This window comes from Muscardinus avellanarius (genome assembly GCF_963383645.1).
Source record: "Muscardinus avellanarius genome assembly, chromosome: 13".
Taxonomy (NCBI): domain Eukaryota; kingdom Metazoa; phylum Chordata; class Mammalia; order Rodentia; family Gliridae; genus Muscardinus; species Muscardinus avellanarius.
The window spans coordinates 80,601,967-80,626,491 of NC_137799.1; the positions used below are offsets into that span (position 1 = coordinate 80,601,967).

At 40.6% G+C, this 24,525-nt stretch overlaps 1 protein-coding gene across 2 annotated transcripts in view; it reads left to right on the forward strand.

The window, feature by feature from the left end:
• Window positions 1-24,525, forward strand: part of PCSK5 (proprotein convertase subtilisin/kexin type 5) — a gene marked incomplete at both ends in the record, with an annotated part of 434,445 nt that overhangs the window by 74,142 nt on the left and 335,778 nt on the right. For both annotated transcript variants that reach the window (XM_080709117.1, XM_080709118.1), the window contains one exon: window positions 16,187-16,300. In XM_080709117.1, the coding sequence (XP_080565243.1) occupies window positions 16,187-16,300 (114 nt within the window). The remainder of the gene's footprint in view (window positions 1-16,186; window positions 16,301-24,525) is intronic.

The following is a 24,525-nucleotide window of genomic DNA, read 5'->3' on the forward strand; positions in this document are numbered from 1 at the left end:
AAATAGGTTATTTATTGGATACATTGCCACAGGGAGAGATGAACTCACCATTGCAACCTCATGGGAATGTGCTCTTGAAAACATTTTTCTTCTTGCTCTAAAGGTAAACGTCTTTGCAGTGGTTTTACAGGTGCCAGTAGCATTTAATTAATTGCAGGTGAACCTGCCCTTGTGTTAACTCCCAGTGTGCCCCCTTGCCCTGTCAATAAACATACGAGTGGTCTCTGACTTATATGTTGGCTCCACTTACGAGTTTTTGAATTTACAATGGTGCATAAGCGATACACAGTCAGTAGAAACCATACTTCTCCTTCTGAATTGGAATCTCTTCCTGGCCTAGCAGTACGCGGCACGGTGGTTTGTCTCAATGCTGGGCTGCAGCAGCGAATGAACCACAGCTCCCCGTCAGCTGCACGATTGCCAGGGGAAACAACTGGTACCCCAGTGCAATGTGTCGTTGGGCCGAGATGCTCAGGAGAATAGGTGTATTCAATGCATTTTCACTTAGGGTATTTTCAGCTTACATTATTGGGACCTGATCACTTTGTAAATCTTGGAACATTCATATGTGACAATTTTGGGGACAAAGTGGTGGTGACATTGGAAAGGAACTATTTTTATAAAATATCTATTATAAGTGCCCTGCATTTGGACTCATGACAAAAGGAAGAAGCAAGTAATTAGGTGAGATCAACCACTTGGACGGGGTCACATAGTATGTAATGCTTCCTAGAATTAAACCTAGAACCATCTAGTTTTATCCATCCCATTTCTACCACTATATATTGTGAAAACCATCCATCACTGCAAGTTATACCATAACTTGCAGTGATGGATGGTTTTCAGCATAAAGGAAAACTGTTTCTGTTTCTGCATGGCCTTTGATCCTCACAGTCTGGGTCAAATGAAGCCTTAGTAAGTAGAGTCTCTAAGAGTCAAGAGCTACATAATTTCTCCTGAGCTTTACTGCAAATACAGGGTGACGTGTTTTATCCAAAGCCCAGAAACAGCTGTGATGCACTTCAGATATACAGCTTTCCTAAGCAGGTCCTTAGGATGAGGAGTGGGTTTCCAGTTTCTCTATCATTGACCACCTTTACATAGTACACCTTAGCGGTAAGAACATACTAATGCTTTCAAAAGGTTACCCTGTAAAACATTTCAGAGCAAGGAGAACCTGAGAATGATCCTTTGTTGCCAAGACATGCCCTTTTATGTTATCATAACTCCTGCACGGGACTGTGGACACTGTCACTCAGGGACCAGCCTTGTAGCGAGTGTCAGCAATTAACTACATTATCTTTCTCAACCCCAGAAGTCAGAGGCATGATGATGGATTCCCCGACATAAACTAGCACCTAACCTACTGACTGGCACTTAATAGATGCTTAATGTGTGTTGAATCAAATCGGTTTGAAAGCTTAGCAAAAAACAGTAGTAAACGAGTATTGTGGGAGATCTGTCCCAGGAGCTAAGCAGCTGATACAGGTTTTTGAATGCCAGTTGAAGAAGGTCATAGAGTCCTATTCTCTTGCTCAGGTATGAACGGATAAGTTAATTGATTTGACAAATGTTTATTGCATTATCTGTTATCAGCTAGGTACTCTGTCAAGTGCCATGGATGAATATATGAAAATATAGCCTCTTCTTTCTAGAGATATATGCTTCGTGAAGAAGCTGGCCAAGCAAATAGTTAAAATGCTGTTAATGATGGTTGTGGTGATGAGCACAGCGTGGTCTGGAGGGACTTTAGAAGGAAAGGCATCCTCACTAGGAATGTGCTGGTATAAAAGAATTTACCTACAGGGGTCGTATCCATCAGCATCCTTGCAGCCAGAATCTAAAGATCTGACCACATGACTTAGAGGAAATAAGGCTTATTTTCTTAAGGTTTCGGGCTCAGTCAGTGTATGTGAAGCTGGGGACCACAAATCTCAGGGCATGGTGCGGGGAGATGGAGAAAGGGACAGCACGTGGGCCGTGCTCTTTGAATCTTGGAGGCTGGAAGTGAGAGCGAGAGAAAGAGAGAGGAGCTGGGGTGGAGAATCCATTCATAAATCCAAGACTGCGCCCCCAGGAAACCACCTCTAGTCACACCCTCCAGCCTACCCCCTACTACCCAGGCAAATGCATTACAAATTGACTTATCCACTTCTAGGATTACAACCCTCATAATTCAGTTACATAAGCTCCAAACATTAATAAACGCGCTCTTTGCGGTATATTTTTTATCTTCTTATAACAGGGGTCTTCTGGCTTGAGCTTGGATGGTAAAATAAATGGACACCATCTTCAAAGCTGTCCAGCCAGGGGATTGCCAGGGGTCTAAGTTAGGGTTGTGAAAATGCCAAGAAAGGTCAGATCTGGTTCACAGACTATCACTTCTCCATGGTCCATGAAAGAGGCCATTTGATAAATTTGATAGAATCTTTTCTTAGCCTTATTAATTATTTACATTATTATAGACATCATTATATATATAACCTACTCACATATGTATTTTTTTCTTGGATTTTGGGATTGAACCCAGAGGCATTCTACCTCTGAGCAACAGCACTAGCCCTTTTTGTTTTAAACAGGATCTTGTTTTATGTCGCTGAAACGGCCCTTGAACCTATGATTCTTCTATTTTAGCCTCCCAAGTACTGGGATCACAGGTGTGTGCCACCATGCCCAGCTACCTACTGGCTTTTTAAAACATGACTTTGGTGAACTCCAAGACATTTGTGTTGGTTGGACTTGCTCTGCAGAAAGCCAGGTAATGCTCCTGGTGGAGGGGCCCATGGCCTGGCCTCCGCGGAGGTCTGCCATTCCCACAGCTTACCTTCTTCCAGTCCCCACCCCAGAGCTATTGCCGATTTCTTCCTAAGGGGGGAAAAATACTTGGAAAGTTTGTTTTCACAAAGCAAACAATGAAAAAGTTAACATACCTTTTTTAAATTATTTTTTTGGTGATAGTAGGGGTTGGAACCCAGGGGCTTTCTACCTCCGGGCTATACTCCCAGACTTATTTTCTATTTTATTTGGAAACAGGGTCTCACTAAGTTACTGAGAGCCTCACTAAGTAGCTGAGGCTGGCTTCGAACCTGTGCGATCCTCCTGTCTCAGCCTCCCAAGCGCAGGGATTACAAGAGTGCGCCACCATGCCTGGCTTAACATACCTCTAATTTCAAAATTTTAATGATCTGGATGCCAGTTCTCCAAGTTAATGCAATTGTCTTAATGTTAGACAAAAAAAGCAGGTGGAAAGGTTTCAGAGAAACCTTAGAATTTTTCTACCCACATTGAATCCCAAATCCTTTCATGTTGTCTTCATTTGTTTGAAGCACACTTCCTTCAACAGAGGACTTACTCTGGAGGATGGAGAGGAGGTCCAGAAAGGTGATTGGCCTTCTTGCCGGACTTTACCTGGTTGGCCATGGAAGCACCTCTTGAGGTCAAAGTACTAACCTTTTCCCATGCTCAGCTCTTACCTAGGAAAATTGAAATCAAATAAATAACAGGAGTGGGTAGTATAGATCCCCTGATTTCTAGGTTTTATTTGTTTTCATATTGGAGATGTAACTCAGGGTGCTTTTATCTCCAAGGTACACCCTGTGTCTTACTAACTCGCTGAGGCCAGACTCTACAATCCTGTCTCAGTCTCCCAAGAACTGGCATTTCACACTTGCCGCTCACTCTGGTTTCTCTATAAAACCTCTGCCTTCATTGTCACACTATGGTCAACTGAGTCTAACTCAGCCTCCAGCTCTTGATCTAATACAAGAAGGAAACTCTTGTGGGTGTAGCTTGGCACTCCGACACATCACCATGGCTGAATGGTGGATATTGGTGTGCCAGAAGAGGTGCTAAGTATTGATGTCAGTCAGCTCATGGGGTCTTCAGATGCGGTTATCTTTGCCATTTTACATGCAGAGGTTAAGTGACTTGTACTAGGTCACACTGCTTTACACTGGATGAACAGAATTCTCAGCACAGGTCCCTTGGATTCTAGAACCCAACTTCAATCAGTAACCATTCTGTCAATTCCACCTAGTTCAGAGCAGCTGGGTAACTAAGGGTTTTTGTTACAAGGATTTTCTTTTCTTTTTTTTTTTTTTAATTTGGAAAATGTTCAGACCTTGAACTTTATGTGCTCTTAAATTACAAGTCAGAAGGTACCCTCAAGGGAAAAGGATTCCTGTCGTCACTGCCAAAACTGTGAGTAGGAATTCTTTTGCCTGTTTTAGGATTTTATTCTCCACTCATCAGACAGTTATGTCATTTGCAGACTAGATGCCTTAACTCATTTAAAACAATGTTTCCAGTAGAGTAATTAAGGACCCCCCAAAGTTTTTAGCATGCATGGTAAAAGTTCTCGTGTGCACTACTGGCTACCCTGATTTCTTCTTCTTCCTTCCATCATCTTTTACTTGGAAAGCTTCTAGTAGAGCCTTTGATCAGCTTGACTAATCTCCAGGTGTAGTGACGTTACGAGAGAAGGAAAGATGTGCCCCAAACCACTCATCAGAATGTTTCCGAGGGAGCCCTGTGATCGATGGAAAGAAACCTGAGCATGGATTCCCTTCATCAGCTATTGTTTCAGATCCTATTGGATGACCTGACCGAACCACTGAGTTGCACTGTGCCTCAGCCTCCCCACTGGTAAAAGGATGAATCTTTCATGGAGAACCTGATGGTACTAAGGAAACAATAGGTTGAAAGCTTTTATTTTATTTTCCCATAGTCTGGGAAATCTAATACTTGTTTCTTCTACTTTCCCTTACCTGTTTAGGGGCTGAAAAATTACTTGAGCTAACAATTAATGTCTTACTGAAGAGTAAGGTCTCTAATTCTCTTAATCCTTATTGATGCCTGTTCTGGGCAGGTACATGCAGCTTCCCAGGGTCTGATCCCGGATGGCCACAGGGTCTGTGCAGCGTGCTCAGACCGCGCAGGCCAGTCATTTGGTTTCTGTCCTCTGCTTGCCTCTGCCTCATCACAGCTGCTCCATATTATGGTGGAGTCCCCAAGGACCCTTGGCAGGTGCAAAGATTTTGATGACACTTTCTTGGGTCACCTACACTCACTCCCTATGGATTCTGGGAATGTGGTCCAGGCTGGCTGGGGTCCCTTGTGTGCCAGGATGGAAGCCTTTGTGGGTGCGGTGGGGATGGGGACAACCCCCCAGGTGCAGTAAATGTGTTGCATCTCTATGAAAACAGTAACAGTGGACCCCAGAGGAAGCCTTCCAAAACACAGATGAAGTTGTATCCTATTAAGATGTATAAGTACAGTGCACACACACACACACACACACACACACACACACATACACACACACACACACACGAGAGGGGGAGGCACCAGTGGTGGAAATGGCCTGATTCTGGGTCTTCAGACCAAGAAAAGTGTCAGGTGTGGCGAGAGTGATGAAAACGTGTGTCCTCTCTCCTGCCTGGGCTGCAGCCCCGTGGCGCCTGTCATTGACCACGGTGGGCGTGGATCACACTTTCGAGGAGAGGCAGGCCCAGTGGAGGGACTTGGCACTGGTGCCTGTGCCACACAGAGACACCGTCAGGAGCCGGAGGCCAGCACATCGCAGGCCGGAGCTGCAGCCAGCAAGCTGGCCTGTGGGCTCTCACGCAGCCTTCGTGCTGTGCTCTGCGAGTTATGTCAAGTCCCACCTTGCTGGAAACTCCGACCGACTGACTGTGGGTTTTGAGGTGAAGAAACAGCACTTGAACTGAGAAAACATTTGGTTTGCCATAGGCAACTGGATTTAGAAGAGAAAATGCCAACCCATTTTCTGTTTGCCCAGGGATTTGGGACAGGATTTTTCTCTGAGGCTGAAAGGCATGCTTCTCCCCCACCCTGTCTAAAGGAGCTGTTTGCTGACTATTCCACAGGGTGATGATGGTTTTTAAGAGCTGTGGCAATCCTAGTCTTTGGGGTTGCAAAACAGCACTTCTCTCCCTGCCAAGTATAAGATTAGAGTTCAGGAAAAAGAAAAATGCAACCTGGTGCAATGGTGCATGCCTGTAATCCATGTACTTGGGAGGCTGAGACAGGAGGATCATAGGTTTGAGGCCAGACTCAGCAATTTAGGGAGCCCCTGTTTCAAAATAAAATATAAAAAGGGCTGAGCTATACCTTGGAGGTAGAGTATCCTGGGCTCAATCGCCAATACTGCATCCGCTTCAAAAGAAACAAAGAGAAACGCATTGGGGACTCACATCAGAGCCTTTCCCCAAAGGTGGCCTTTCTCATTCCTTGCTGCTGATTGGGGACCCAGAGATCTCTATCCAGTTCGCTCCTGATCAGGGATTTCATAATACTCATTTATTTATGGGTCTTGAATTCATTTCAAGGGTTAAAAGTGTAGGTCAACTCTGAGGAAACATAGAGCCCTTGTGCAAATTTTATACACCTCCCCCCCCAAAAGTTGTCTGCTTATTTATCTTATGGCAACAGGAAAAATAATGCCCAACTGCTGAAAAATTGGTTTTTCCCCACCTTTGTTTGATTCACAGACCTAGAGCTCACCAACATAACAATGGCTGGTTCTCTGATTTTCAAGATTTTCAATCTCAATAATGACAGGATTGAAAGATGCAAGAAGAATTTAAAACTAGCAGGGTATTTATAATGCCTCTCATTAAAAGAACTAGAACATGTATACACCATGAAAACTTAAGGTGCCCAGCTCTGAGCTACATGCTCAGGCCATCTCCCTTCCTCAGTTTTTCGCTGTGATCAAGATCATAGCAGTAGGGTCCATAGAAGTTAGAAACAAAAGCCATTGCCATTTATATTTTAAGAGCTAGGAGAATAAGACAATGTGTGTGATGTAGTTTGAATTGTTCACCAGGGAAGAGTGTTTCTCTCCAGATAAATATAACTCTTAAGATCATTGACTGTGCTCCGTGAATTAAGTGGGATGTTGCATTGAGAAGCTAAATGCTGACATACTTTTTGGTATTTAACAAATCACCCCTGTTCTCTGCTTGGAGAAATGATGAGAATAACCGCTCTTTCCTTTGCCAGCATTTGCCTCTTTTTATATTAATCTCAGCTGAATTGAACAATTTCTCCTCTCTGTACAATATAATGCTCTTCTTTGTATCCACTTGATATACAAGTTGAGGGCATCCAATTTTTACAAATACAGATCTGAGAATATCTCGAATGACTTATGCACAGAGCTGCAAGATTGGCCAAAGAGAACCAAGATCTATTAAGAAATGACCGCTTAGTTTTAAAGTAAATTTGTCATTCTTGGAGTTACCTAAAACTTCTCCCATGCTAAGGGCAGAAGATGTTAGTAACTTATATTTACTTTAAATGTCGAATGGGTTTTATTAGTTACATTGATTTACCTTTCAAATTGCTTGGAGGATGATTATTCAAAAGACAAATATACAGAGAATGAAGTTATGCCACCATGTTTTTAATGTAGTTATAATCTTGATCCCAGGCGAAGGCTGAAAGGAATTATGTGTTGTTCCAATTCGGTCCCTGCATTAAGAGATTGCATTTAATCAAACCCATGAATTTAACCCCAGGTGGTATTCAGACAGCAGAATTAGTTTTGGGCACTTTAAAACTCCATTTCCTTTTAATACATGGGTGATCAAAATTGTTTTTGAATTTCCTCTTATTGCTTAAATTAATTGCTGTAAAGTTTAAAATGGAAAAATCTAAAATACATGTTAAAAACTGGAAGAATCTTTGGATATAATCTTGCCACTCAGCAAGTATTTAATGAGTTCACATCACCAGCTTTTTCTTTTAATACCCCAGTCTTTCTTCATGAGTCGGCACATGCATGTGCACACAAACACAAACACAAACACAACGCATACTGTTTTTCTTCCTCCTCGTCCTCTTCTTTTTCCTCCTTTCTTTCTTTTCTTTTACCTACTGGAAAGCATCTTGGTCTGACTAGGAATCGGGAATTATTTTTTTCTAGATGAAAATTAAATGTGTCCCCAAAAGCAAATAAGCTTGAGACAAACATAAGTATCTCGTCCATCAGTGGATTTTAAGGAGGTTTAGGAAGTCACAAGATCCATGGAAAATTAACCAGAAATATTTTGACATTATCTTTCTTAAAAAAAACAAAGGTAAAAAAATCCTTCCTTGCAAGTTGGGAAAAACCCATTGCTTATGGACATTATTGCTAGTGGCTAGCATAAGCAAAGTCTTAAATTTAAACGGTTTAAAATATTTAATACATAATTAAATATTTATATTGTTATAATATTAATATATTTTATTAAATATTAATATTTAATATTGGAATATTGAAATTCAAGTGCTTAAAATATTTAATATTCAAATGTTAATGAAGTATGCCCTAATCTTTTTCTTATCAGTTTGACACCCTTTTCCGTTTAGTTTTTTAAGTTGGTTTCCAGCCCCTTCCTTGCTCTTTATATTTCCTCTTTGGTAATTGATTTTGAGTTCCTATTTCTTTTGCTGTGAGCTCTATTATGGACTAGTCATTGACCATTAAAATGTTAGAGGTGTCTGCGTTGGTCTGTTCGGACGCATCACTTAACATCATGAGACGCATGGACTTTACTCACCCCGGCTCTTGCTCTATGGCGTGATCACTCCTGGCTACAAGAAATCCCAGGTTCTTCACTTGAGTCAACAACTACTTTGCTTTTCTGTATTTGTTCATTATAATTGTAGCTATTGTTTCCCTTCTGGAACTTAGGTTGCTAAGGTAGAAGAAATGAATGGCTCTTTCTCAGTGAAATCTATCAGTAGGGGTCAAACAGAGTGGGGGTCAATGACACATTCAAAACATAGAATTATATATGGAAAGGACATACTTTTCATTAATATTTTTACATGCTGCACAGACAGTAATATAATCATTACTGCACTATCATCTCTGTTATCGAAATATAAAATATTTATATTATATTTGTATATATAATATTTATATTATATTCCTATTATAATTTAATAGCACGAAGACTAGACTTTTGGCTCCTGCTTTGCACTCATTCCTATTTAAAATTTTCTGCTATTTTTCTTTTAATAGCTAAACACTTAGACCTGCTTGTCGAGAAAATGAATTAATACAATGTAAAAACACCCATTCACCTACACCTATTTCTTGAGGACCTATTACTAACTATTGCCTTCAGTTCTATGGATACTAAAACCTAGGAAGCAATTAAAATACAAAGTACTGAGGACTGTGAGAGCCAGCATTTGTGCAGCCCGTTTACAATAACGACCCTCTTAACAATAACGCTATTTTACAAATGCAGATACAGAATACCAAGATTGGGACCAACCTAGTGGTCGGGGAGACTTTTCTAAGAACTTGGGTAGTGTATTTTTCCACCTTTGTTCCGCACTGCTGATTCTATATCCCTCCGGACACAGAGGATGTCATACTGTTCTGGCATATGTAAAGGACATACACTGGATGTTTTTAGATATAGCTCCAAAAATAACTACTTTGCTTTTAAAAACCTAACGATGGTTATTATCTTGTAAGATTTGTCCTATGATGGATTTACAACCTAACTTAAAGTTTGTAGTTCTATAATCCAACAGTGGGTATTATTTTCTTTTTTCATAGATTTGCGGGGGTGGTAATGTTCAAGATCAAAGGATTCAGGAACTGTCTTTGGACACCTAGTACAGGCAGCTACACCTGCTGCTACAGGAAATTGCATTTTATACCTTATGTTGAAATGTTTTATACTTGGGACCATTCCTATCCTAGGGATTATTTTATAATTTCTCTTCTTCTATTTGACATTGCTCTGATCATTTTTAGTGCATAACTGAGAGGATGGAGTGTGCATCAAAGCCCCCTCACTGAACCAATTTACAGGAACTAAAGTCGCAAGGGAACCACTGCCCCTAGATCTGAACCAAAGGGTCCCTTGCTGAAGGCCTCATGTTTTAGAGGGTATTGCTTTGTCCTTCTTTCACCCGAGTGTGTCCTCTCATTTCAGGAATTACTGAAATTGTGGGGACATGCACACACAGGCTGCCTTCCAGATTAGATTCCTGGTACTCAGGAATCCAGAATTGGTTGACCAGATAGCTGGGAATCAACTTCCAAGCTCTCTTCCTGGGCTTCTTCCTTTTTTTATCCACTAGAGGGCAAAATACAATGCCAATAGGCTTGAAAGATTGCTATAGGCATCTGTGGCCCATGGATGAGGTGTAGACAAAAGTACACAGATAATCATTTTACGCTTTTTGCATTAAGTAGTCACATTGTCTATGATACTTTCTTTGAGGTCTCTATGCTGCCAATTTCTTTTGGTTAGAGTCTATTAAAGTATCCCATCTTTCAAATAGGCCTTGCTGGACTGCTTTACTTAAAGGTTTCCTCCTTCATATCACTGTCCAGTGCCTCACATGATCTACTCTTTGCACTATTTAACACGTTGAAGCTGATCTTTAATTTGTTTACATGTTAACTATCTGAGTCTCCCTAGAAAGGAAACTGCCTGAGGGCAGGCAATTACTTGTTTTGTTCTCTGACATTCTCTAGCATCCAGGACAATACCTGCTGGGTAGTAGCCACTTCATGTATATTATTGTGAGCAATATTAAACAAAAGGACCTTGAGGACTGGGAATAAATTTTATTGCTTTAATTGAATGTAATTACTTATTTTCCCCTTCATACATCATACCAGCAGTGGAAGAAAACAATAAGTAACAGTTAAAAAGTAAATTTTAGAAGAGTATAAATAATAGAGGAATATTTAAAAGACGTATGATGTTAATTCTCTGAAAGTGAGTAATGTGGTAAGAACAATAAGGCTATGAGTTTTTCCATTAAGCAAAATACAGCAAGACTAAATTGATAACACAAGATTCTAAGACTTTGGTGCTCAGGGAAGTCCAACTAAATATAAAATTTTGCGGTAGAGTCAAAATTTTCAGTTTGGTTTGTATTGTCTTTGTGAGAGTGTTCCAAATGTACATGTAGTATTTATTTCACAACTTCATTCTCAATGACCTTTCAAAAATTACCTTTCCCTGTATTCCTGCCAGATAAATATTTTATTGTAAGCCTTTGATTTTTGTAGTCATAAATAGGCTTAAAATGCCCATTCCAAGTAAATCAAGTAAAAAAATCTTCCATCACATAAAACACAGTTTAAATTTATTCACAAGTTGCTATCTAAAATAGGAGAATTCAAAGCTGGGTATGGTACACATGCCTGTAATTCCAGTAATTTAGGCTGAGAAAGGAGGATCACAGATTCAAGGCCAGCAACTTAGTGGAGCCCTGTTTCAAAACAAAAAACAAAAAAAGAAATGGAAAAAAAAAAAGAGAAAGAAATGGGAGTGTAGCTTGGAGGTAGAGTGCCCCTGGGTTCAACCACCAGTAATACACACACACACACACACACACACACACACACACACACACACACACAGTAGAATTCAAACAATTATGTTTTTTTCTTTAAAAAATTAACCTAATACCAGTGTTTAATAACCCATTGGTTATACATTTTTAGGTGGAGCAATATTTAAAGAATAGAATTACCTTTGTCTAAACACATACTTTTACTAGATATTTTTCCTACCCAATAATTTCTTATTTCTTGGCTAGAGATTGAGAAATTTTCTGTACTCTGTTAATTTTTTATTTTAGGGCATCTCAATAGTAGGATGTCTTCATCCATTTTTATTTTCCATAGCAAAAAAATAGTATTTTCATCATGTACTTAACACATATGTTTTTAAATTTTTAATCAAGACAACTCTATCTGGAAATAAAGGAAACAAAAAGAGGAAATATTTCTATTCTTTTCTCCAATTAATCCCTATCTATCTATCTATATTCATTTATGGTTTACAGTTACTAAGTAGCAGTGCTTCAGTATATAACCTTGCATATTTACATGTAATTAAATATGTGGGACAAATAACTAAAAGTAGAAATGCCTCTTTTGTGGATTTTGTAGGTATTGTTCAGTATCCTCTACAAAGTTGGACAGATTTACATTCCCCTCATCCTTATGTGAGCATGACTGCTTTCTTTTTTTTTTTTTTTTTTTTTTTTGGTGGCACTGGGGTTCCTGGAAGCCCTTCTACCTCTGGGCTACACTCCCAGACCTATTTTATATTTTTATTTGGAAACAGGGTCTCCTAAGCCAGCTGAGGCTGGCTTCGAACCTGCCCGATCCTCCTGTCTCTGCCTCCCAGGTGCAGGGATTACAAGCGTGCGCCACCACGCCCGGCAGCATGACTGTTTTCTAATGCTATCATTAAAAGTATGTTATCATCCTTTAGATTGTTTATATCTGAGAGGTAAAAAGTGGTGTCGCAGTTTAAATTTGCTCTTGTCTTCTAGTTAGCTTTTTGTCACTGTAACAGATTTCTGACACAGGCTACTTATAAAAACTGAGATTTACACAGCATACAGTGTTGGAGGTTCAAAGTCTGAGATCTTTCAACATTATTAGTCCGGCCTCTGGTGAGAGTAGCAGATGGCTGCATATCAGGGTGGAGGCCGGTAGAGGCAAATGGTCACGTCTCAAACAAGGAGCAAAGAGGAAGACCAGAGTCTCACAGCCCTTTCAGGGACACAAGTCCTGTCCCTAAGGACTCCACACTAGGCTCCAGCCCTCAAGGTTCAATGGCCTCTGAAGACGCCGCCTTGCAGACCACACTTTAATCACACGAGCCTTGGAGGAGAGACACAGATCATAGAAATGTGCATGGTGCTAGGCACCTTTTTATATGTTTAAGAAGCTTGATTTATCTTTTTAGAGATTTTCATACTTCACAAATTTCATACTTTCCCCATTTTCCTATGGAAGTGTTCTCTTACTGGTTATAAAAACTATGTGTTAGGGAGGTAGGGGGCCTTTAGTTTCTGGTAGGAATTATAAATTTTTATTTTACTTCCTTTTGCTTTTTCTTTTGCCCTGCTAAATTTACCTTATTGTTCATATAGTTAAATTTATTAATTTCTCTAAATGAATTTTATATGAAATATAGATATTTTCCACTGTAAGATTGGAAGTTTAAATCTACCATATTTCCTGTGGAGTTTTTATGGTCTTATTTATGTTTTACATTTAAGTCTTTGATTCATTTACAATGGATCCTGATCCAAGATGTAAAAATGGCTTGAACTTTTTTTTGCTATTGGTGGTTGTTCCAGCACTACAATTTATTTAGTAATTTGTTTTTCATCACCGATTTAGGATAGCATCAGTATGATATACTACCTCCGTGTATGTTTTGGGTCAATTTTTCTACCTTCTATTTAATTTCATTGATATATGTGTACATACACACATACATACACATCTGTAGACATTTGCTATAAGTATATGTTTTAATCATTAATTTCAATATATATTTAATATGTAAAGAACTGATTTCTTCCCCAGTATAGGGTAGATTTATAGTGACATCATAATTTGTTCCCATCTATATTTATGCAGAAACTTACACACTCATATTAACTTCTTTACCCCCCTCCTGTTTCTGGTAAATCGCAAGCCCATGTATAATAACTATCACAGAGTTGGTAAATTCTAAAATAATGAGCTGAGATTGTGGGGGTTGGCTTCCCATAATTAGCAGTTAATGGATTTTGCTTGGAAAGTGAGATCTGATGGACAAGGACATTCTTAGACAAAGGTTCCTAAGGAGCAAAAGCAGTGTTCACTTGGTCAGGAGGAGTATCCTAAGACCTTGTAGCACATGCATGTTGAAACTAATGGAAGATAGATACATCTCCAAAAATTCTGTGGTTTTTCCAGCCAGAGGTTCACTGTAGTTCTGTGATATGTAGGAAATGAAATGTTGGAAATTAAACTAGTGAGGGGAAACATACAATTATGTTCTTCTTCTGAGCCGACTGCAGTTGTATGAAAAGGAACTTTTTTAAAGTGTTGTGTCCTTGCAGTGGGCAAGAAATGAAGTCTGTATAATGCATTACCTCTGAGTTTTCCTTAAAGAGCTTAAGGATAGGCATATGGATAACAGTTTAAAAATAGAAATGTGGTCTTTCCAGTCATAGAAACCTTCTGATCCAAGAGGTGCTTTTCTCAGTGTCCAAAAAATACAGGGCTATAGACTCACACCCATAAAGCACCAAAGCAAAATACACTGCATTACACACACACACACACACACACACACACACACACACACACACACTGGCCTTTTCTAGAGTACTGAAACCCTGTGATCAGACAGTCACTGTAGTCAAATCCAGATGCCAACTTTTATGCCACCTTCTAGCCAGCAAGCCCTGTAACTAAGTCTTCTTGTGTGGTAAAATTATAGAAGAGATGCTGTTTGGTAAGATATTTTGTTCTATTTTAGTACCCATCATTTGTCTAGAAAAATGGCTGTCACTTTTCTCTCATATCAATTATCCACTCCTATCCCAGTGTAGACTGTCCTGATCTCTAGGAGTTTCTTTATTGAGTCCAAACTGGGCAGCAGTTCTAATCTGTGTGCACGTACAGGTTGGCAGTTTGAAATTTATAAAGGCTCTGTTGGAAAAGATCATTGCTGATATAACATTAGGTTTGAAAATAGTTTTTTTCCTAAACAGATGTATAGTATTTTTTTCTCTTACCAAGCATGCAAATATAAATTGATTTAACATTAATTGGTTGAGGCTTAGAGACAGTAATGAAAGTTAAAGATTGCAAATATAAGTTGCAAGGGTGAACTTGTCATAAATAATTTAAATAAAACAGCGATAGGGCCTATGTCAGGTGCTATTTATGGAGGTAATTATATTTTTACGAAATGGAAAATGGTGAAATACTTGCTAGATTTCCTTGATAAAATGGAAGTCCTTCAAAAGAAATGGCAACCTTGATCACTTTTATCTTCTCAGCATGATGCCTGGCACATAATGCTTATCAAATGAAATGCACTCTGTAGAAAAACATGTTTGACATGAAGAGGTTAAAACATTTCTTGGAAACAGATAATGTACACACAAGCCGTACCTGCTGCGCCTCTTGGCCGTGGAGAGGGGTATTCAAGTTGCCTTCTCTACCAGTAGTCTTTCAACCCATAGGCAGGAGGGGTTTTTAAATCTTTACTGATTGGGTGGCTGTGAAATTACAGTCAACCTACCTTAATTTTTAATTCCTTTGTGAAAAGTAGTAATAAGTGATTTAATAGAGCGTTTCAGAGCATTGTGACTAAGTTAGCCACCACTAGAAAATAAAATAAATGAACATTTAGAACAATTAAAGAATTCTACTGGGGCTGGTACTGCATTGAGATGTGCCATTGAAACTGGAACATTATTTTTACATTGCCATAATTATGACCTGTTTTTTACATCTATCCCCACAAATATGCTCCCTGCCACTAGATTACATCTCTCAGATTCAACACATGGATCTTAGTTAATTTGGTTAAGCAAGAGTTATAGCTAAATACTAAGACTTTTCTCAAATGTAGCAGGTTGAATTTTTAGGGCTGACAAGGAACCTATGGCTCAGGAAATCTCCACTTGTGTACTCGGGGTAAGACCAGGGTTTTGGTTTTCCGACTCCCCAGCTAGTGCTTTCCTTCCACACTGTTATAGAAAACTAGTTTTAAAAAAATGTGTGATCCTGGGGTATTTAGCCCTAGGATGTTTTATAAATTTCATATATGAGTTCAGAACATTTAAAAATTTGATTCAAGTATAGGTCAGGGACATGTGGGCCAAATTCTACCTGTTTTTATCATAAAGTGTTGCTGGAACACAGGCATACTAATTTATTTGTTTACTGTCTCTCTAGCACCGCAATGACAGAAAGAGCAATTGCATTGGAGACCATAGTACCTGCAAAGCCTAAAATATTTAGTATTTGAACCTGTACAACAAAAGTTTGCCAACTTATACAGTGAGAGTGGACAAATGCCTTTAAAAAGTTAACACTGTCACTTTGTGATGCATCGTGAATAACGCGTGCTTTCTGAAAAAGCTAAAAGTCGAGCTTGTTGTTGAAGTACATGAATGATCTGTCTATATAAGACTAAAGTGCCCACTTGCATTAAAAATTAAAAAGAACTGAGTTTGTAGGGAACTGCCAAGCTCTTGAACTTGGAGACTTTAGTTTCCACAGTGAGGTCGGGGACTTGGCGATGCCCTAGGCCATCGTGCGTGATGTCGTCCATGGTGTGCTGATGGAACCTGCACACTCACCACATGTCCTTCTCCTTGGCAGGTGGAGTGGATCCAACAGCAAGTGGTGAAAAAACGGACAAAGAGGGATTATGACCTCGGTCGCGCCCAGTCGACCTACTTCAATGATCCCAAGTGGCCTAGCATGTGGTATATGGTAAGCCCGCTCAAGAAGCCACCTATCAAGAGTTGTGTTTACTTCCCATACACATTTGCTTCAACTTGGTTGATGGGTACTGGTGCTTGGAAATCATCAGAAAGACTCCACTGTTCAGTATCCCGACTTAACAGCATATAATGCATGCCTACTCACTATAGATACTCGTTTTTAAAACTAGATCTGGAAAAAAGACAGAAAGAATTTGACCTATAATTAATTTGGTGGTTCAAGTGAGAGATATTTTTCAGTGAGGGAAACTTGCTGAACATATTAGAAAGAGTGGTCTATCAGTTTACTTGACAGTGTCTGCTTTAAAAATATACTTCTCTAGTCTTAGGGGTTTTTAGCTTCATGATTAATTGTAAATCGTGAAATTTGCCGGGCGTGGTGGTAGACACTTGTGATCTCAGTACTTGGGAGGCTGAGACAGGAGGATCACAGGTTCAAAGTCAGCAACTTAACAAGGTTCTCAGCAACCTAGTGAGACCCCATTTCAAAATTACAAATAAAATCCAGCTGGGAGTGTAGCTCGGCGATAGAATGCTTCTGGGTTCCTCAGTACCAGTAATAAATAAATAAAAATAAATCATGGAATTCAGATGGAAAGGATTTGCTCTATAATCTGTTAAAAGCTCTTTGTTTTCCTCTATGTTGAAAACTCTTATTGCTAGAGTATTTTTCATTATTTTACTTTATTTTTTATAAGCCTGATGCTGATTCTTTACAAAATGTCTCCAGACTGATGAAAGCCCAAAGTCCATTGCATTTCCATGCACCTGTGTCCTGCTTTCCTGTGTCCTTCCCTTGCATCCCTTCCGCCCCGGGTGCTCTCTCTGCCTTCCCCGCCTCCTTGGAGCAGTGCCCTCCAGGCCTTCAGAGATCATGCCCAAGACCACCTGCCCCAGCAGTCTTCCCTGTGTCCCCGCCTGGCATTGCTTTCCCTCCCCTGGTGTCCTGAGCCCTTTGTGCCTGCCGCTCATGGAACCTATCACTTGGCACTTCATATTCTCATTGTTTTTCTAGCTCTTCTGCTAGGTTGGGAGAGTCACTTGAGGGCAGCTTGGTTCTTCTTTATATTTCCCCAAGAACTTAACCTAGATCTTGGCCATGCTGGGAATTTGTGCTTATTTGGAGGTGAGGGATCATGGCTGGTATTTCTCCCAAATCCCCTTTTCCTGGTCTCAACCTAGAAGTAGAAAGTTTTGGAAATACTTAAGACTCCAAACAGAATTTTACAGAGAAAGGTCTGTCATGTTTAAGGGGGAAAAAAATGGGAGTCATAAAGCTAAGTGCCAGGGGAGGTAGGAATTGAGACATCATTAGGGTAGGAATCACCCAAGGGAACAATAAGGCATATGCCAGCTTATTAGCTTTACGACCAAGAGGGAGTGAACCATAAGGGAAGGCACTGGAGTAAGTGGTGGCCGGAGCTATAAAGCTCTGTCTGCACCAAAGAGAAAGTGTTAAGAATGCAGTAGGATTAGGAAATAAGGTGGAAGCAAATAAGTGCTTCTACACCACTGTTTATACAACCAGGATGAGGGAGACCTTCCTTGCTTACATTTCTCCTTGCAGGAAAGACCCAAGTTTCTGCCTGCATATACCCTCCTGGACTGTGCAAATGCATGGCAGCTTTCTCGGATTGGTTCATCCTCTTAGCAGGGCAGCTGGACTCCAGGAAGAGCACCTTAGCACCTCAGCTAGCCTGGCAACTGGAGATTCAGTGCCCACCTCTAAAGGAACCACTGTTATTTCACTGGAATATCTCTTTCTGATATGAAGAATGATGGAGAGAAGAGCTTTAGTGAAGTCATTCAAAATGGTGGATTTTTTTTTTCAGCACAGAAACGATGATAATAATAATACAAATAGCATTTTTTGAACACTTTTTATGTTCTGGGTAATGTACTAAGCACACAAGTAGTTTTGTAATTCAGTGCAAGCAAATGTGTGTGTGTGTGTGTGCGCGTGTGTTAATAATGGCCCCATTGTAAGAGAGGGATTTGAGGTTTGTGAGGTTGAGGAAACTTGCCTCGTGTCATCCAGATGAGAAGAGGTAGAGCGCAGAAGCCAGAATAGGCGAATTGACTCCAGAATTCTCTGGGCGAGATGACATCTTGTCTCTACCTTTCTATTATTTGTTAGCACTGTGAGGAAGACACTAGTCTTTTCCTTTGGAAACTTCTAATCTTTCCACAGAGAAATGGTGAAAACACAAGTCAGAATGGTGGGTACCATGTGAGATGGACACAGTACCTTGGGGACAAACCAACTCACTTCAAAGATGTCCATTACATGATGATTTTTCCTTTAACAAAAAGGGCTGGGAAATAGAGTCCAGACCTTGCATTTAGTCATCAGGAGTATTCTGACAGAACAAGAGCCGGGACTCCTAAATCTGCAAACCTGGATTCAAATCTCTCTTGCTTCACTTGGTACATCTATTAGTAAGAGAGCTAATGTCTCCTCAACGATAACATAAGGATATCTAGCTCCAATGATGAATTCTCTATGGCCACATAACCAAATATTCTAGAGCTTAGTTTTTTAAAACAACTATTATCTTATGGGTTCTGCTGGTCAGGAGTTCAGAAGGCTAGTGGTGATGGCCTTGCTCTGATCTGTGGCTGAAAATCTCAGAGGCTCGATGGGAGCAGGAAGATCCACTCCCGAGGCAGCCTGTGCTCATGGCCGGCAGATTGGTCCCTCTCCATTTGGGACTCTCCACAGACTGCGTGAGTGTCCACTTGACCTGACTCTGGCTCCTCCAGGAGGTGATCTGAGAGGTCGAGTTGGAAGTGATGTCTTTTATCATCTAATTTCAGATGTCACAGACAGTCACTTCTGTCATTTTCTCTGAGTCCTAAGAGAAGTGGGTACTGATTCTTTGTGAAAGGGGACGATACACAGGTGTGTGTACCAGGAGGGAACGAGCCTTAGGAGCCATTTAGAAGGTGGCTACCACAGCAAAATGAAATTTTATATGAGAAGCCCTTAACACTTGACACGAGAAGGCTTTCAGTAAATTATATTTAACTTGTTCATTGTGGTACATAGTAGTTTTTTTGTTTAGTTGGTTGGTTCTGAGAATGGAACCCAGAGCCTCATGCATGCTAGGCAGCATTCAACCACTGAGCTTCATTCCTACAAAATACATTTTATTTTAAGATAGGGTCCCACTGTTTTGCCCAGGCTGAACTCCAGCTTGTGGTTCTCCTGCCTCAGCCTCCCAAGTAGCTGGGATTACATGGCCTCCATATTCGGCTGTAGTTTGTGTTTGTATCTGTTATTTTAATTGCTCCGTACGAGATCTTACGCTCAGTGGCATTCTTCGAAGCACTCTTTGGAGACACATTTGTGACACGGCCGAGGCATGCTGTTCCTGGGCCCTGGCACAGTTTCTGAGGGCTACGTGGCGAGCCTCCATAGAGTCCTGCCTCCAGCTCATTAGCCTGAGTCTGTCCCTGTCATTCTATATTTATCACAGGGGAATGGAGATTAAAGAATGGCATGAAGTGTGTCTGAGTGTCTCTTTTAATTAATTTAAAAGCTTTGCCCATGTTGCTCCTCCCCTTGGAAGCTGGTGTGCACAAACCATTACGCGTATCCTCGAGGCTCGGGCAAGATATTCGGGAAAATGTATACTTCCGAGAGTGTCTTATGGACGTGGTGGCTGTAGAATTATTTCCGTCTTGGCATACCGTGTTCCAGGAGTCGGAGGACCCAGTGCTAGAAATGCAGCTCACTTCTCATTTCATTGACAAGCTTCTGCATCTCTCCTTTATCAGGCAAGGTGCCAAGCACTGGGGTTTTAGAAAGACATAATTCATGCCTCAAAAGAAAATCAGTAAAGCAAAGGAAGAAGCGATGCCCGCCCAACCGCGCTTACTGGGCAGGCGACTCCTTCCGAAAAGCTTCCCTGGGGCCATGTTCATATATCCAGCCTCTGACAAAGTCCTTGCACGTTGGATATGTTTTTTGTTTGCAGGTTTGATTTTTTATGCTCTGGAGTGGAGTGGGGCTCAGGCAGTGGGAGTTCATCAGGACCCTCTGGATAATTCTAATGTCAGTATGTGGTACATGTCCAGTAAATGATAATTGCAGAAATGGATGAGCAATCTGTGATCACCTCTATGGTAGAGAAAGTAATTGCACACATTTTAATGACTGTTCTGTATGCGCCAAGCGTTTTGCCAAACTCTCTCTTGTCATATCCCATCTCCAGTGTACCAGTGAGTTCAAAACTATTCTCTTCATTTTATAGATGAGGAAATTAAAGCAGAGAAAAGTAATTGTCCCCAGGTCAGCCATTGACCAGGGGCAATCAGACCCTAGTATTCCAACCCTACACTTGGAGACTTAGGATTCCAACTTACTTTTACCTCTGTGTTTCATAAGCTAGTAGGCACCAAAATGGCCCTGAAGAATTCTTAAACTACATTGCTACCCACCTTCTGTTCTCCCCCCAGCATCCAATCTAGGGATTTGCTTTTTTTTTTTTTTTTTTGGTGGTACTCGGGTTCCTGGAAACCTTCTACCTCCGGGCTACACTCCTATTTTTATAGGAGTACCTATTTTTATACTTTTTTATTTGGAAACAGGGTCTCTTAAGCCAGCGCGGCTGGCTTCGAACCTGAGCGATCCTCCCGTCTCTGCCTTCCAAGCGCAGGGATTACAAGCATGCGCCACCATGCTCAGTTTGGGATTTGCATTTGTAACAAGTTTCTCTTGATGCTGATGCTGGGGTGTGGGAACCCCTTTGAGAGCCTATTGCTCTGCCATACTTAAACCATACTTAAATTATGTGACTATAACATAAATTGTGCCATACTTAAATTATGTGACTATAACTGGCTGCTGTGCCCCAATTATTAGATGGGGAAAGAAGAGCTTTTAAATGTATGGGGCATTTTATTTTATTTATTTATTTATTTATTTATTTATTTATTTATTTATGTTGGTACTGGGGTTCCTGGAAGCCCTTCTACCTCTGGGCTACACTCCCAGACCTATTTTACACTTTTTTTTTTTTTTTAATTTGGGAGTAGGGTCTCTTAAGCCAGCGAGTCTGGCTTCGAACCTGCGCGATCCTCCTGTCTCTGCCTCCCAAGCGCGGGGATTACAAGCGTGCGCCACCACGCCCAGCTTATGGGGCATTTTAAAGCACACTTGGTCAATTTAATGTTTTTTTTTCTCTCTTATACCTTTTTGTTACTGAAAACATTTTCTATTTGGGAAGCTGACAGCTTGAATATGAGAAGATATTTTTACTCTCCTTGTACTGATTGAAACTACCCTTGGCTTATATATTCTTTCAAGCTGCTTCAGAGACAAAGGGTATCTGATAGGAAAAATCTGGGGCATTTGGTCCAGTCTTTGGGTACTCAGTGCAATAAAAGGGAGTTGACTCAATGGGCCATTTTTACACTACTGACAAAACGTCAGTTGACTCTAGAGACAGCAAGGCTAAGTAAGACCTCCTTGTGGACCTGGGAATGCTAATTGAGAACAGTCAGAATGTTTGATATTTTAAAAATTATTATTAAAAAAATTTTGAGCGGAACATGGTGGTGCACACTTGTAATCTCAGTGCTTGGGTGGCTGAGACAGGAGGATTACACAGGTTCGAAGCCAGCCTCAGCTACTTAGTGAGGCTCTCAGCAACTTAGTGAGACCCTGTTTCCAAATAAAATATAAAATAAGTCTGGGAGTATACCCAAAGGTAAAAAGCCCCTGGGTTCCATCTGTAGTACCACCAAAAAAAAAAAAAAAAATTTTTTTTATACTGGATATTTAACCTAGGGGTCTCTACCTCTAAGCTATACTCTCCCCATCCCTTTTTATTTTTTATTTTTATTTTGAATCAGAGCCTCACTAAGCTGCTGAAGGTCTTGCAAAGTTGTTGAGGGTGGCCTCGAACCTGGGATCCCCTTGTCTCAGCCTCCCAAGTACAAGGATTACAGGCTTGAGCTACCATTCCTGGCATTAGAAAATATTTAAGACATAGGAAATAAAGAACACACGCCCTGCCGATCGACCCTAAAATCTAAGGAATAGAACATTACCCACATAATTGAAGTCCTGTGTGTCCCCTATTCCGGGAGTGTCTCTTTTCTTCTCTGGAATCATCACAGATGGTAGATTTTAAATACCTTGTGGGTATTATTCCTTGTTGCTGGAATGCTTCTCTTTTGTAGGAGTGGTGTTGACAACAGATTTACATTTTTTTAAATCATCATAAAAGACACATTCCTACATGGAATCCAATAGTTGGGATTTCAATGAACTGTCCCAAGAAGACATCTTAGAAAGGAAATTTTGATGAAAATGAAAGTTTAATTGACAAACCCTTTTATTCCTTTAGTTGTATAAGTTTTGTATTGCATAAGGAAATTAGTGCATCATATATGATATTTCTTGTCTAATGGTTAAGAACTAATAATGATTTTAGAGAAACTCGTGGCAAATAACTTCAAAAATTTTTCCTACTTAACGGAAGGCAGGCTCAATTCAAAAATAAAAGTAGGGAGAAAGGGAAAGAGAAAGGCTGATCAATTGACACTAAGTTAAAGTTAGATAGGAGAAAGAAGTTCTGGTGTTCTATTACCCTGTAGTTTGACTATAGATAATGATAATGTACTGATATTTCCAAAGATCTAGAAAAAAGGATTTGGAATGCTTTCACAACAAAGATATGATAAATGTTTGAGGATATGTAGAAACACCACATGGTACCCCGTAAGTACATACAATTTTTATCTGTCAGTTTAAAAAATTGAAGTACCAGAGAGAGAAAGAGAAAAGGAATGGTAAAGAAATACTCTGACATTTTGCTATCTGACTCACACTCTAGTGCTTAGTTGACTCTTAACTCACTATCTTAGCACAATAGAACTTTTTTGCCATGAGAATTGGGTGGCCTGGTTAATATGCACGATTTAGAGGCAGACTGTAACAAATGTGCTCATTTTTTTTTTTGATACACTATTTCAGATTCTATGAAAGCTCTCTGGGTGGTTTTTCTGAGAGGAAAAAAAAATCTTATTTGTCGATCGGCAGAGTGAAAATTAGCTTCGTTGAGTTTATGTATGTGGGGCATATCTGCCAAAAACTCTGAACTAGCTAGGAGAGAAATTGCAAAAAATGATTTGAAGCCACATGGCTGTTTCTCAGCCAACTGGATGGTGTTCAGTACTCCAAGAGTCTGAGGCATTGCTGTTTCTATGGTTGGCACACATTTTCCTAATGATTTATAGTGTCATTTGACTCTAATAAAATAGGGTGGCGTTTGTGGCATTATTGTCCTGGCAGCTTGGAAATCGTCTTTTTAGGACACCTCATTTAGCAGTTTTAATTGAAAATGCAACATGGTGGAAATCTGTAACCATGTGCATATTCTGATGCAAGCAAGAGGCCTGGTGAGAAAGGAGACTCCAGCTAGGCAGTAAATAATGGGCTGCTAGGAACTGCCGGTGGCTGAGACATTGTGTGCTGTACTGGCATTTGCTACCAGTGAGTTCTGCGACCTCTAAAGGTGTGTTACCTCTCTCAACGTGAGCTCTTCTGAAAAATTAAGGACTCTGGTTGATAGCTTCTTAAGATCATTCTTACTGGAACTTCTAGATCCATGTGGCAAAGAGTACGATCTGGGAAGAGCACACGGCATCAGTGAGCCCATGTCATGGTCACCAGCAGAGCGCTTACCCAGGAGCCTCTGACCGCAGCTTTAGTTGCATTACTACTTCAGACTCAGTGTGTCCCCGCTTTGGAGGTCCCCAGGACCACCCGCAGGCTCGGTGAGTCACTAGGAGGGCTCACATGACTCATCACGTAGTCATGGTCATGGCTGTGATTTATGTCACTGGAAGGACACAAAACAAAATCAGCAGAAAGAAAAGGCACCCGGGGCGAAGTCCAGAGTAAACCAGGCTCAGGATTCCAAGAGCCTGTGCTCAGTGAAGTCACTCAGAAAGCACTTACTCCCCCAGCACGGAGTCTGGCAGCACCTGTGAAGTGTTGTCCGCCAGGGAAGGTCGTCAGAGATTCAGCCGGGAGTTGTGTTTGGGAAGATGATCACGCAGATGCCTTTGCCTCCTGCGTACCCAAGTCCCACACTCCCAGGAGCAGGTGCCGCAGCATGAGCCAGATTGTTTGCCTAAACAGTTTAGGTTCAGCGAACCATTCTTATCAGGGAATGGTGGGAACCCTTCCCAAATCCAGGT